This window comes from Schistocerca piceifrons, chromosome 5 (assembly GCF_021461385.2).
Source record: "Schistocerca piceifrons isolate TAMUIC-IGC-003096 chromosome 5, iqSchPice1.1, whole genome shotgun sequence".
In the NCBI taxonomy this organism is placed as follows: domain Eukaryota; kingdom Metazoa; phylum Arthropoda; class Insecta; order Orthoptera; family Acrididae; genus Schistocerca; species Schistocerca piceifrons.
The window spans coordinates 428159519-428173138 of NC_060142.1; the positions used below are offsets into that span (position 1 = coordinate 428159519).

The 13620-nt window shown below is 42.9% G+C and overlaps 1 protein-coding gene across 1 annotated transcript; it reads left to right on the forward strand.

The window, feature by feature from the left end:
- Nucleotides 1-9294: 9294 nt before the first annotated feature.
- LOC124797816 (THAP domain-containing protein 2-like) lies at nucleotides 9295-10261 on the forward strand. Its single transcript, XM_047260844.1, has 3 exons — nucleotides 9295-9509; nucleotides 9649-9760; nucleotides 9869-10261. Exons 1-3 carry the CDS (start codon nucleotides 9357-9359, stop codon nucleotides 9946-9948), a joined length of 345 nt encoding a protein of 114 aa, XP_047116800.1. The 5' UTR covers nucleotides 9295-9356; the 3' UTR covers nucleotides 9949-10261.
- Nucleotides 10262-13620: the final 3359 nt, after the last annotated feature.

The window sequence follows — 13620 nt, forward strand, 5'->3', positions numbered from 1 at the left end:
TTAAGGATGATACATCAAATAGATAGCCGGCCGGTGTGGCCGTGCGGTTCTAAGCGCGTCAGTTTGGAACCGCGTGACCGCTACGGTCGCAGGTTCGAATCCTGCCTCCGGCATGGATGTGTGTGATGTCCTTAGGTTAGTTAGGTTTAAGTAGTTCTAAGTTCTAGGGGACTGATGACCTCAGTAGTTAAGTCCCATAGTGCTCAGAGCCATTTGAACCATTTGAACCATCAAATAGATCGGAACAAACTACCGTTAAATTATCACCACTGCCCTACTATGATTTGGTTCACATGTGTTGCGGTTCGAGAAACAACTCTTATTCACGGCAAAGTAGTTCCTGCAACCACAGAGATTGGACAAAAATACGCACAGTTTAAAATAAATTCAGATGTTAGCCAAACCTGCAGGTGGCGCTGTTGTATTTGTCCGCGAACGGCTCCTGTATCAGCCTCGCGGGATAGCCAAGCGGTCTGAGGCGCTGCAGTCATGGACTGTGCGGCTGCGCCCGGCGGAGGTTCGAGTCCTCCCTCGGGCATGGGTGTGTGTGTTTGTGCTTAGGATAATTTAGGTTAAGTAGTGTGTAAGCGTAGGGACTGATGACCTTAGCAGTTAAGCCCCCTAAGATTTCACAAACATTTGAACATTTTTTGGCTCCTGTGTCATTCGTGGCCAGAACTGTGTTCTGTGTAGTTGTGAGTGCATTTTGTCGGAGCCAAGTGAATTCGAACGTGGGCAAATTGTTGGTGTTCGTATGGTGGGTGCTTCCGTAACCAAAGTAGCTGCAGTGTTTGGTGTTTCGAGAGACTCCATATCGAAAATTTGTACCGCACGCATGGAAAGCACAAAACATCATCCGCTAAGTCACAACGCGGGCGAAAAGCGTGTGCTCAGTGACTGTGACAGGCGGTTACTGAAAAGAACTGTGACGAAAAGTAAGTCATTGCGGAGTTTATTGCCGCTCTCGTCAGCACCCAAACAACATGAAGAGCTGGGAATTACAGGGCAATCTGGAATTCCAAGTTCACTCATCACCGATGCAAATGCCCATAACAGGAAAACGTGATGTGAAGCCATAAAACCTGAACTACGGAGTAATGGAAGAAAGTCGTTCGGTCAGATGAGCCTTGATCCACGTTTCCAACTTTTGGTCCAGTTTATGTCCGCCCATCCTGATTTAGGTTTTCAGTGCTTTCCCTAAAAAACTTCAGGCAAATGGTTCCTTTGACAGGGCACGGCCGACTTCCTTCCCACATCCTTCCCTAACACGAAGAGAGTGATGACCTCGCTGTTTGGTCTCTTCCCCCAAATCAACCCAATCCAAGTTTTATCTGATGTATGCTGTCCCAGGCCTACCGTGCAGACTGCTCACTGCTAAAAATGAAACACGGCAGGGGATCGGCGATACTTTGGGTAGACATATCGAGGTACTGCCTGAGCCCCATTGTTACTCCGCTATGTTGCATTAACTGTAAAGGATTGTATGACCATTTTGGCTGATCAGGTCCATACCATAGTACAGGGCTTCCCAACGAGTGGTCCGAGGACCCCTTAATGGTCCACCAGCTTTTTCTAGGGAGTCCGCGGCCACCCTTCACCAAATTGGTGTAAAATAATGAGTAAAATTATTGAATAAAAATGTGAAAATCAAATTGACCACAATTTTTTTCATGTGAAAAGAATGTGTACTTTTACTTCAGGTCGTATTCCCAAACAGCCTTTGCGGTTCCTAAGTGAGAACGCACACACAGTTTAGTGCCGGAGAATGCGGCTTCTCTGATCGACTGTTTCGCAACAATATGGGGGTCGTTTGTACGCCGGCTCACGGCGCTAGAAGCGCTGAAACCTTTTACGCATGCGCGGAGCGAGCTTTGTCGACCAATCACAGCACTCGCTGGCACGTATGCGGCCCTAGGCATCATTAAATGTTAAACTTGCTTTGTCAGTGCACTACCTATTTCATAAGTCGATTTTTGACCTTCAAATTGTTTTCATTCATCTCTAAACCAAAGACTATTGATACTTCGCGGGGGGGGGGGGGGGGGAGGAGGGATCATTGGGAACAGACTCGGGGTCCGCCATGGATTTTCGACTGAAGAAGGGGTCCACCAGCTGAAAAGGTTGGGAAGCCCTGCCATAGTACAATGTTTCTAACCCAACGATGAAGCTGTCTTCTGAGACGATAGGACCCCTGTTCTCGCAGATCAAATTGTCCAGGATTAGTTTTGTGAGCACAGGATGAATTATTGTCGTATCCTTCCTGGCCGCCACAGATGTCAATATCATTCAGCCATTGCAGTCTACTTTAGTGAGAAAGGTCCGTGATAGCTACATCTACATCTACATATACATCCACACTACGCAAGCCACCTGACGGTGTGTGGCGGAGGGTATCCTGAGTACCTCTATCGGTTCTCGCTTCTATTCCAGTATCGTATTGTTTGTGGAAAGAAAGATTGTCGGTATGCCTCTGTGTGGGCTCTAGTCACTCTGATTTTATCCTCATGGTCTCTTCGCGAGATATACATAGGAGGGAGCAATATAGTGGTTGACTCCTCAGTGAAGGTATGTTCTCGAAACTGCATCAAAAGCCCATACCGAGCTACTGAGCGTCTCTCTTGCAGAGTCTTCCACTGGAGTTTATCTATCATCTCCATAACGCTTTCGCGATTACTAAATGATCCTGTAACGAAGCGCGCTGCTCTCCATTGAATCTTCTCTATCTCTTCTATCAACCCTATCTGATACGGATCCCACACCAGTGAGCAGTATTCAAACAGTGGGCGAACAAGTTTACTGTTCCTTTGTTTTCGGACTGCTATCCGCCTCCATCATCGTTACTTGATCATTTCGCTATTTTGCAGGAAAAAGGTCCAAAAATTTTATTGAAAACCATACAGGATCTGTACTTATCCGCTGCTGGACTACTGGAAGCTGTATTGACACCAGTGAGCAGTATTCAAACAGTTGGCGAACAAGTTTACTGTTCCTTTGTTTTCGGACTGCTATCCGCCTCCATCATCGTTACTTGATCATTTCGCTATTTTGCAGGAAAAAGGTCCAAAAATTTTATTGAAAACCATACAGGATCTGTACTTATCCGCTGCTGGACTACTGGAAGCTGTATTGACCGAGCTTAGTATTACCGTATTACGCTTAGTAGCGTGTTGTGTTTGTAGTGTTTCCGTATTATCGTCCAGCCCCTGTACCTGCTGTATTGGAAGAGGCAGATACGTGATTATAGGTCAGGAAATGCCGGTAAGCTGCGGGAAGGTGAATTGTGAGTTTTGAGATTGTGGCCAATGTCACCAGATTTGTTTGACACAGTCTGTGCAGACGTATTTGAGGGGCAGGATATCAGCTCGAATTCGTGATAACGCTCTTCGAACTATTATAGCATGAAACTTCCTGGCAGATTAAAACTGTGTGCCCGACCGGGACTCGAACTCGGGACCTTTGCCTTTCGCGGGCAAGTGCTCTACCATCTGAGCTACCGAAGCACGACTCACGCCCGGTACTCACAGCTTTACTTCTGCCAGTATCTCGTCTCCTACCTTCCAAACTTTACAGAAGCTCTCCTGCGAACCTTGCAGAACTAGCTCTCCTGAAAGAAAGGATATTGCGGAGACATGGCTTAGCCACAGCCTGGGGGATGTTTCCAGAATGAGATTTTCACTCTGCAGCGGAGTGTGCGCTGATATGAAACTTCCTGGCAGATTAAAACTGTGTGTCGGGCACACAGTTTTAATCTGCCAGGAAGTTTCATATCAGCGCACACTCCGCTGCAGAGTGAAAATCTCATTCTGGTATTATAGCATGGTCTTGAACTTGTGAAACGTACGGTTTGTAGCGATCCTGACCATGCCAGTTGTCTTTCCTTCTATGTCTACGTTTCGCATCCTGCAGGCACTCACTTTCGAGCATCCCGCGTAGGAACACGGTATCGAAAGAAAAGTATCGAAATTGAGTAGTATCGTAAGAAAAGTATTGCACTCATAAAACTATTGACATGTTGTGGAATCGGTATATATTGACAGAAACTACAGATTTTGATTTACGCCCTTCTTCCATCTATGTTGTCATGTATTTATACCAACAAATTTATTTATTTATTCCTGTCAAAATCATCAAACTTCAGTGTACAGGGTGTGTACATATACGAAGGTAATATCACTTATAAACTAATTGCTGACTTAAAATTTGAAGACTGTGGTACGTCTTGGATGACATAATCTACGTTGGTAGAGTTTGTTAAATTTCTCAGTCATTAATATAAACTTATGCTAATTTGGAATTTGAAGAATGTATTAAAATAATGTTGAAAAGAAGGGAATAAAGGCCAAGAGCCGCGCGGGATTAGCCGAGCGGTCTAGGGCGCTGCAGTCATGGACTGTGCAGCTGATTCCTCCCTCGGGCATGGGCATGTGTGTGTGTTTGTCCTTATGATAATTTAGGTTAAGTAGTGTGTAAACTTAGGGACTTATGACCTTAACAGTTAAGTTCCATAAGATTTCACACACATTTGAACATTTGAAAGGCCAAGAAGACAATCTAAGCAACTTTAGACCAGTATTTGGTAATCACTGCGGCTTAAGAGCTTGTGGGCATCAGATTGGCAATGGTGCACCCTGAAGGACATTGTCTGCATTGGTGTAAGAGCTTCGTTTTCTCTACATGCAGCTACCTCACGACTGATGACTGGAGTGACATTCCCAGCTAAATGTTGGAGTTTATCCCACGATGTATGATTCAGACGTCCAGTGATGATTCTACACGACTCATTAAGAGCAACATTCACTTCTTGCGGATGGGCAGAATTGTAGGAAACAGGACTAGCATATTCCCCTGCTTCATAGATAAAGCTGTAGTTTTAATTGTTTCAGCCCAGGATGTTCATATAATTTTGCGCGACGTAATGTTTCTTGCAGACACTTGTTGTTGTACATCTGAACAATGCTGCCTGAAAGTCGATGTATAGTCAAGAGTGATTCCCAGATATCTGGGATGGAAACTGTGTTCCAGCTGCTCTCCTCTCCAAGTGGCTCGAAGTTTCGAAGTTTCCTGGGGGTCTGTCTGTTCCTCATATGGAATGCGCACAACTACACTTTGCTGGGGTTTGGTTTTAACTGGTTCTTACAGTATTACTTATCTAACTCCCACAGAACAGCGCTAAGGTTTTGTTGCATCTTTTGAAATGTCACACTCTGGAGGAGTGAGGGAAAGGTCATCAGCATAGATGAAATTTGGCGTGTTGTTGGGTGGTGTTTGATCATTGGTATAAATGTTAAATTATAGAGGAGCCAAAACACAGCCCAGTGGTAACCCATTTTTATGAACCCTCCAACAGCTGCAGTGATCTTGACATTCTATGAAAAAATTTTATTTTGGAGAAGATGTTAAATCCTTCGTGTAAAATGGTAACCTTTCGTTATTCCATACATTCTGCGAAGGAGCATTTATTGGTTGATTGTATGGTAAGCCGCTGTTAGGTCAATAAATGCTGCCTCGATGACCTTTCTTGTCTCAAAGCCATCTTCGCTGATTTAATACCTGTGCTGTACAGTCCTTACCCGGACTAAATTCAGTTTGTTGTGTGATTAAGAGACGTTCAATTGATTCTAAGAGTCCATTACGGAATTTTCGTTCTAAGATCTCGTACAGATGATATACAAGAGAGGTTGAGCTGTAACTCCTTGCGTTTTTAATTTGCTTGCCTGTTTTCTGAAAGGCAACTACAACAGACTTCCTCCATCACTCTGGGATCCGGCGTTTACTGAGACAATTATTGAAGAAACATGGAACTCATTCACTCATTTCTGAACCGAAACCTTTTATTTGCTCGACTCTTATCACATCTAAGCCATCAGCTGTACCAACGTTTAGCACCTGATATTGTGCTTTTCAGTTCCTCTGTTCACCGTCATTATCTTGTTAAGTAAATAATTATACCTTGCTGTTGTGAGGGGTGTGTTCTTAAATGCATGTACACGTCTGAAGTATTTCGCGAAGACTTCAAATTTTTGGCGATTCAGTCATTCTTGCACTTCAACTGTTTTAAGCAGCAATATAAAAACAAACAAGTAAGTCGAATCGTGAGAACAAGGGGATTCCAGATGAAGCAGCTTTGAATGACACGTTGACAAGGTTGGTGAAGCTTCGCAAATATTGTCGTACACTCATTATGTCGCTCGTACGCACACTGCTCGTTTAATTGTTAACCTGTTGGTGCTCGCACGTTTCGTTATTGAATTTGTTGGAACTTAAGTCATGTGGTCAAAATTATGGGTACATAACATAAATGTAATAAATCGTTATAAAGTCATTCGATACAATAACCGCTATGTATTACTTACAGAGTAAAATTATCAGTTAAAAAATATCGTGTAAAAATGTATGTGTATCGAGATGAAAGTACTCGATACCAAGAGGTATCGATATATCGGTACGTTTTCCGGGTTCCCAGCCAAGGGTAAGGTGATGTGTACTGAAGTAGCACGGGCAGCCAGGATGTGATAAGCCAGCTGCGTGGCACAATCGCATTAAGATAAGAGCTGGTGGCACTTGCTCCTGTCTCTATAAGTACAGGGACTGCGTCGCTCAGAGTAAGAATGTACACACTGTTCATGTTACCTTACGCGTCCGCAAGGAGGGGAAGGAATGGGGGAAGGGGTTAGAGCAAGAGAGGCTCCTTCCTCACCCCCCCCCCCCCGCCCCCCCTTCCCCCCCCCCCCCTCCACCCGTCTTCTTGAATTTGGATACAGGTATTTTAATCGTTACGGAATTCTCACGAATTTGTAGCAAAGAATATGTAACATTGTTGAACGTATCGAGAAATATCTTGACATTATAAATAACCATACAGCATGTTTTAGGAGCATTAGTAAACATTTTAGAAGCTGGTAGTACAGACTGATTCGAATAACACTGTTCTGTAACATGGGTCCAATTTTGATTGATTACAGAGGCACAGCTGATTAGAGAGATAACTTTTCATTTTGTTTGTAGGTATTCCCATTATATATTATATATGTATTTCTCGATTGTTATGTTTGTTCAGAAGTTTAAGTTGTGCTTCAGATTCCAACGATGAATTTTTCAACCGTGATTGTGGTGCTGGTTTGTTAGGCAGTTCTACTGAATCTTCAAGCATGCCACACTTGTTTACAAACGCTGGGTATGCCAATGCGGCATTTGTACACTAGTTTTGTAATGGAGACACTGATGCTGCTTACATTTAATACAGTAGACGATTTCCTAATCGTAGAGTACCAAGAATGTTTAGTCGTGTCTTCACGAAACTGCATGAGACTGGCGCAGTGCCCAGCATTCATATCCCTTCTGGGCTAACAAGTAAACAGTATGCGATCAAGAAGAAGGCATTGTTCAGTTGCTAGAACGTAGTCCTTCAACAAAAACGCACAAAATTTCTACACACATCGGTGTTCCACATAAAAGAATATGAGAGACATTGCATCTTCCCTCATCATTTACAGCCTATAGAGCACCATCGAGAAGGAGTTAATGTTGACGACTGGCACTTTGTCGTTGGCTAAACGGAAATCGGCGAGTAATCCTGTTAATACTGTTTACTGATCAAGGCACTTTCACACGTGACGGTATCAATAACAATCGTGACTCACATCCGTGTTTCGAGGAAAAACCACACGCCTTTGTCGCTACTCACTAGTACACTCCTGGAAATGGAAAAAAGAACACATTGACACCGGTGTGTCAGACCCACCATACTTGCTCCGGACACTGCGAGAGGGCTGTACAAGCAATGATCACACGCACGGCACAGCGGACACACCAGGAACCGCGGTGTTGGCCGTCGAATGGCGCTAGCTGCGCAGCATTTGTGCACCGCCGCCGTCAGTGTCAGCCAGTTTGCCGTGGCATACGGAGCTCCATCGCAGTCTTTAACACTGGTAGCATGCCGCGACAGCGTGGACGTGAACCGTATGTGCAGTTGACGGACTTTGAGCGAGGGCGTATAGTGGGCATGCGGGAGGCCGGGTAGACGTACCGCCGAATTGCTCAACACGTGGGGCGTGAGGTCTCCACAGTACATCGATGTTGTCGCCAGTGGTCGGTGGAAGGTGCACGTGCCCGTCGACCTGGGACCGGACCGCAGCGACGCACGGATGCACGCCAAGACCGTAGGATCCTACGCAGTGCCGTAGGGGACCGCACTGCCACTTCCCAGCAAATTAGGGACTCTGTTGCTCCTGGGGTATCGGCGAGGACCATTCGCAACCGTCTCCATGAAGCTGGGCTACGGTCCCGCACACCGTTAGGCCGTCTTCCGCTCACGCCCCAACATCGTGCAGCCCGCCTCCAGTGGTGTCGCGACAGGCATGAATGGAGGGACGAATGGAGACGGGTCGTCTTCAGCGATGAGAGTCGCTTCTGCCTTGGTGCCAATGATGGCCGTATGCGTGTTTGGCGCCGTGCAGGTGAGCGCCACAAACAGGACTGCATACAACCGAGGCACACAGGGCCAACACCCGGCATCATGGTGTGGGGAGCGATCTCCTACACTGGCCGTACACCACTGGTGGTCGTCGAGGGGACACTGAATAGTGCACGGTACATCCAAACCGTCATCGAACCCATCGTTCTACCATTCCTAGACCGGCAAGGGAACTTGCTGTTCCAACAGGACAACGCACGTCCGCATGTATCCTGTGCCACCGAACGTGCTCTAGAAGGTGTAAGTCAACTACCCTGGCCAGCAAGATCTCCGGATCTGTCCCCCATTGAGCATGTTTGGGACTGGATGAAGCGTCGTCTCACGCGGTCTGCACGTCCAGCACGAACGCTGGTCCAACTGAGGCGCCAGGTGGAAATGGCATGGCAAGCCGTTCCACAGGACTACATCCAGCATCTCTACGATCGTCTCCATGGGAGAATAGCAGCCTGCTTTGCTGCGAAAGGTGGATATACACTGTACTAGTGCCGACATTGTGCATGCTCTGTTGCCTGTGTCTATGTGCCTGTGGTTCTGTCAGTGTGATCATGTGATGTATCTGACCCCAGGAATGTGTCAATAAAGTTTCCCCTTCCTGGGACAATGAATTCACGGTGTTCTTATTTCAATTTCCAGGAGTGTATTTAAAGCAATTGCAGCAGAGTCTTTATTCACAGCGCCCATTACAGTTTAGTCACACACACCAGTGCCACCTAGGAACAAGGCCGCTACACTGTCTTGGGAGTCGCTCGTGACATCAGCACTACGGGCCATAACAAACACAAAGCCACATGTGCTGTCTTGGTTGTTTCGCCTGTGTATCCGTTATATGATTGTGAATTGAAATGTTAGTGTAATAGTGTTCATACTACTTCAACATATAAATATGCCACGTAGATGCTGCATGCCTGCTTGTAGAGGCAATTATACTGCTCAGGAAAGAGTCAATAGATTCCATTTCCCTCGTGAAGAAGATGCAAGGAGAGAATGGATAAGAGCAGTTCACGTTGATAATTTTACCCCTTCAGATCACTCTGTGGTAAGTAGCAGCTCTAGTAAATAAACCTATGAAATGGTTCTGTTTAGTCTGAGTGTTAATCGTAATTTATAAACATAACCTGTATACATTGGTCAAACTTTTCTCATACTAACATAACGTAATCCATTATTTTTAACAGGTTTGTGAGCTGCATTTCCATGCACACGGTATAGAAAGAACTACATCAGCATATGATGCTAAGACTGGAAGATTAATTACAGCGCCTCTTGACCGTCCACGTCTAAGGAAAGGTAAGTTGGTTGTTTACAGACTTTGAGTTAGGTTATATAATTATTGGATGAATCTCTTACGCTTTTGGTTTATACGGTAAGATACTGAGAATTAATATTTTTTTATAGGTGCAATACCAGCACTGTTGCCAGGATCTCCTAAATATTTATCTACACCGTCAGTATCAAGAGAACATCCTGAAGATTGAAGACAGCTTTTGGAAAATGCTTTTGTGAGATCTGCGCTGAAAGAAAGTTTGATTACTCATGAAGACCATAAGAAGGCAATACATTCTCCTCGTTGAAGGAATTATATGATAAAATTAATAGTAGTGATTTGAATGAGTGAACCTGTGTCAAAAAGTTGAAAAAGTTTAATAGTGTGTATTTTTTTTTAATTAGTGAAGTACCATTTTTGAAAATTCTGTGTTATGTCACAATTAATGCAAATCTCACTCTCACTGTCCATGTCAATGATTTACAGCTTGGTCACATAGGGGACATTAAGCTTCCAGTAACTGTAAGTACCACAACACAGTTAACTAATATTCATAATATTGTCAAATTAAAATTTAGCAACAGAGAAGATCAGGAACCTAATGAGAATCTTGATTTCATAACCACTATTTTGAATAATTTATCTGAAAAGTTGCCAGATAAACATGAAATTATAAACTTTATGAAAGAATAGATTTCATTGCTAGAATGCAAGAAGAATAGTGCAAGATATTCATGGGATATTTTAGTTTTGTGGTCATTAGTTCATTCTATTTCTCCTCATTGTTGTAAGTTTTTAAGAAGCAGTGGTATAATAACTATGCCTAGCCCTGCTACTCTGACTAGAATATGTGGTGGATTTGCTAGTAATCCTGCTCTTGATCAAGTTCCTGCACATTTTCTTGGATACATAACTAAAAAAGTGAGCTTTTTAACTGAAGAAGACCGGACAGTTCACCTCTTGATGGATTAAATCCATTTAAAGTCACAAATGGACTACAAAGGGGGAAACATAGTTGGCCAGGCCTACAATAGTAGTGAATGTGCATCTGCAGCCTACGTATTCATGGTGCGTAGTTTGGATACACAGTACACTGATGTAGCTCATATTTTGCTGGTCGAAGTCATTCAGGCTCCTGCTCTTTTCACCTTCCTTAAAGATATTATATTGAAGTTAGAAAGCATAGGGTTTGAAGTTGTTGGTATTGTATCTGATGATAATTCCATCAATAAGAAAGCTGTATCTTACTTCAGTGATCCACCCAAACTTAAAATTAAATACCGACACCCTTCTCCAGGTGCTGGAAGTAGGCCTTTTTATTTTCTATTTGATAGTGTGCACCTATTAAAATGCATACATAACAATTGACTGAATCAGAAAGAAGAGATTATAGAGTTTCCGGATTTTAATAATGAGCTGGATGGTGGTTTTGCGTCTTTCAATAGTTTAAAATCTCTTCATTTGCTGGTAAAGGCAAATTTATTGAAATTTGCCAACAAGCTATGTCTTTAAATCAGTGTATCCCTCAACCATAGAAAGGCAGAATGTAAAACTTGCTCTCCATATTTTTGACCATACAACAGTTATTGCTCTCAGGGAATTAGACTCTAAACACAATATTGAATACTGCAATGATACTGCAACTTTCATTGAGATCATTTGCAATTGGTGGGATGCAGTTAACGTAAAAACATTGTTAAAAGGTCAAAGGTTATTAAATAGGTTTCAAGAGCCAATAACCAGGAATTCTGAGCACATACTAGAGTTCCTACATCAGTTTGCAAATTGGTTAATAAAGGAAAATTCTCAAGGTTTAATTGGTCTTAGCAGACAAACACATTTAGCTCTTAGTCATACCACTCTAGCATTGCTGGATCTGGCTAGGTATTGGCTCAATGAGAAAAAGAGGCAATATTTTCTAACAGGTAAGGTTTAAACTGATGATCTGGAAAGCAGGTTTGGTAAATTTCGTCAGATGAGTGGTGGTAATTACCATGTGTCAATTAGACAGATTTTTTTTAGACAGAAAGTAAACTGAGGCTACGAAGCTATGTATCATTAATATTAAAGTCCCCAAAAATTGGTGATGTTGTAATTGCCAAGGATGATATTTTTTCTGATGAGACAGACATAAATGACCTTCCAAAAGTGACATATAATGAAGAGATAAATGTAGTTGTGGAAGATATTGATATACAGGAATTAGATGAGGATGTGTGGCCTGTACTTCACTACATAAGTGGTGTCTGCTCATATGCAGTCATTAAGAAACTTAAATGTGATTATTGTAAAATGTATATAACAAGAGATGATGAGAATGTGAAAGATGACAAAAGTCATTTAACAACTGTGACCAGTAGAGGTGGTCTCTGCTATCCTAGTCAGGATGTTATAACATGTATAGCATGTGTATATGTTACTGCACAGAAACTGCTTACAGAAAAAGAAGAGTTATTTCTTCAGGAAAAGTGTCAAAGAAATGTATTTTTTTGTGTATGTCATAGCAACTTGCCTGATGACATATTTGTTGGGTTTGCTTGCACTGCAAATCACTCTGTACATGAAATCATTGACAATATACTTGGTGCTTCTGTCAATATTCTTTTGAATAATTATACAGAGAAGGTCAATGACACTGTAAATACAAATAATGTGACAACCCTCAAGAGAAAGACAAAAATGGACTGAAAATTTTGCTCTGTTTATTTTCTTGTGATTTTAGATAATAAACAAATATGGTAACTGTGTAAACATAAATAATAATTCATTGTTTATTGAATTCCCAAATCTTTCCTTGATTTCTGTAAACAGATATTTGTGCAGATAATTCATGATTTCACTTAACTTCAAATTACCTAAGTTTAAAGGTGATTTTACGAAAAATGGTTTGTAGTATTAGAATTTCTTTTTATTTTAGATAAATGAATTATTTGATAAACGTAAAGTCAATATACACTTGCAGCTACAAGTCTCTCTCAACTCGTAGCATAGTGGTATGACTCTTATGCTGACGTCAGACACACAGTGTAGTGGCCTTGTTTCTAGGTGGCACTGCACACACACACACACACACACACACACACACACACACACACACACACACACACACACATACCTGCTGCAGAGAGCAGCACAGTCTACAGTTTTCTATAAGATGCCGGCAGTGGCGTAGAAGTCTCTTATCCCCCAATAACTTCTCCACCTTGGTTGCGCTCATGGGGGGATGATCAGCTGGACCTTTCGACAGATCTTCATTTCCTCCAGTTGGTGAATAGTGATGCATCTTGTGTCGTGGTTTGATATCCTCTAGAAACAGAACGACTTCTCCAATTCTCAGTTTTCTTCTTGAGGGATATCCCTTCACCTCATGGCAGCTTCTTAGCGGCAGAAGGCATTCGTTTTTCCATCTACGCCAGATGTCCTCATTAATCTGCTGTTTTAGCCGAAACTCCTTAGCAAGATCTCTCCTAGTTGCTGGTTCTGGTCCACGTGGAATGGTTAGTAGTTTGCCATAATTTAAGAAGTAGGCTGGCGTCAATGCCATGTCAGTCTCTTCTTGAGTAATGGGGCTTGAGTTTATTGAAGCTTTTATTCCTATCAGAACCCTGTTTAGACTCTCTTTATCCACCTGAGAGTGACCATGCACCATCCTCAAGCAACATTTTAGGGACCCTATCACGCATTCTCACCAGCCTTCCCACCAAGCTGCCCATGGTGGTATGTACTTCCAGGTGATTCCATAGTGGGCACAGTAGTACTACATGTCAGTAAGGTGGACAGTTTTGAAGAGCTCAGACAGTTCTGTATTGGCTGCATGGAATGGTGTTGCGTTCTCTGTTTAAACAGTGAGCAGTAAACAAAGTGTTGCATTGCTACATAAAAC

Excerpts from the sequence above, each read along its gene's own strand:
- LOC124797816 (XM_047260844.1), top strand. The coding sequence starts at position 9,357 with ATGCCACGTAGATGCTGCATGCCTGCTTGTAGAGGCAATTATACTGCT. Across the intron at positions 9,510-9,648 it reads CCCCTTCAGATCACTCTGTG|GTTTGTGAGCTGCATTTCCA; the intron begins GTAAGTAGCAGC and ends TATTTTTAACAG. Across the intron at positions 9,761-9,868 it reads CCGTCCACGTCTAAGGAAAG|GTGCAATACCAGCACTGTTG; the intron begins GTAAGTTGGTTG and ends ATTTTTTTATAG.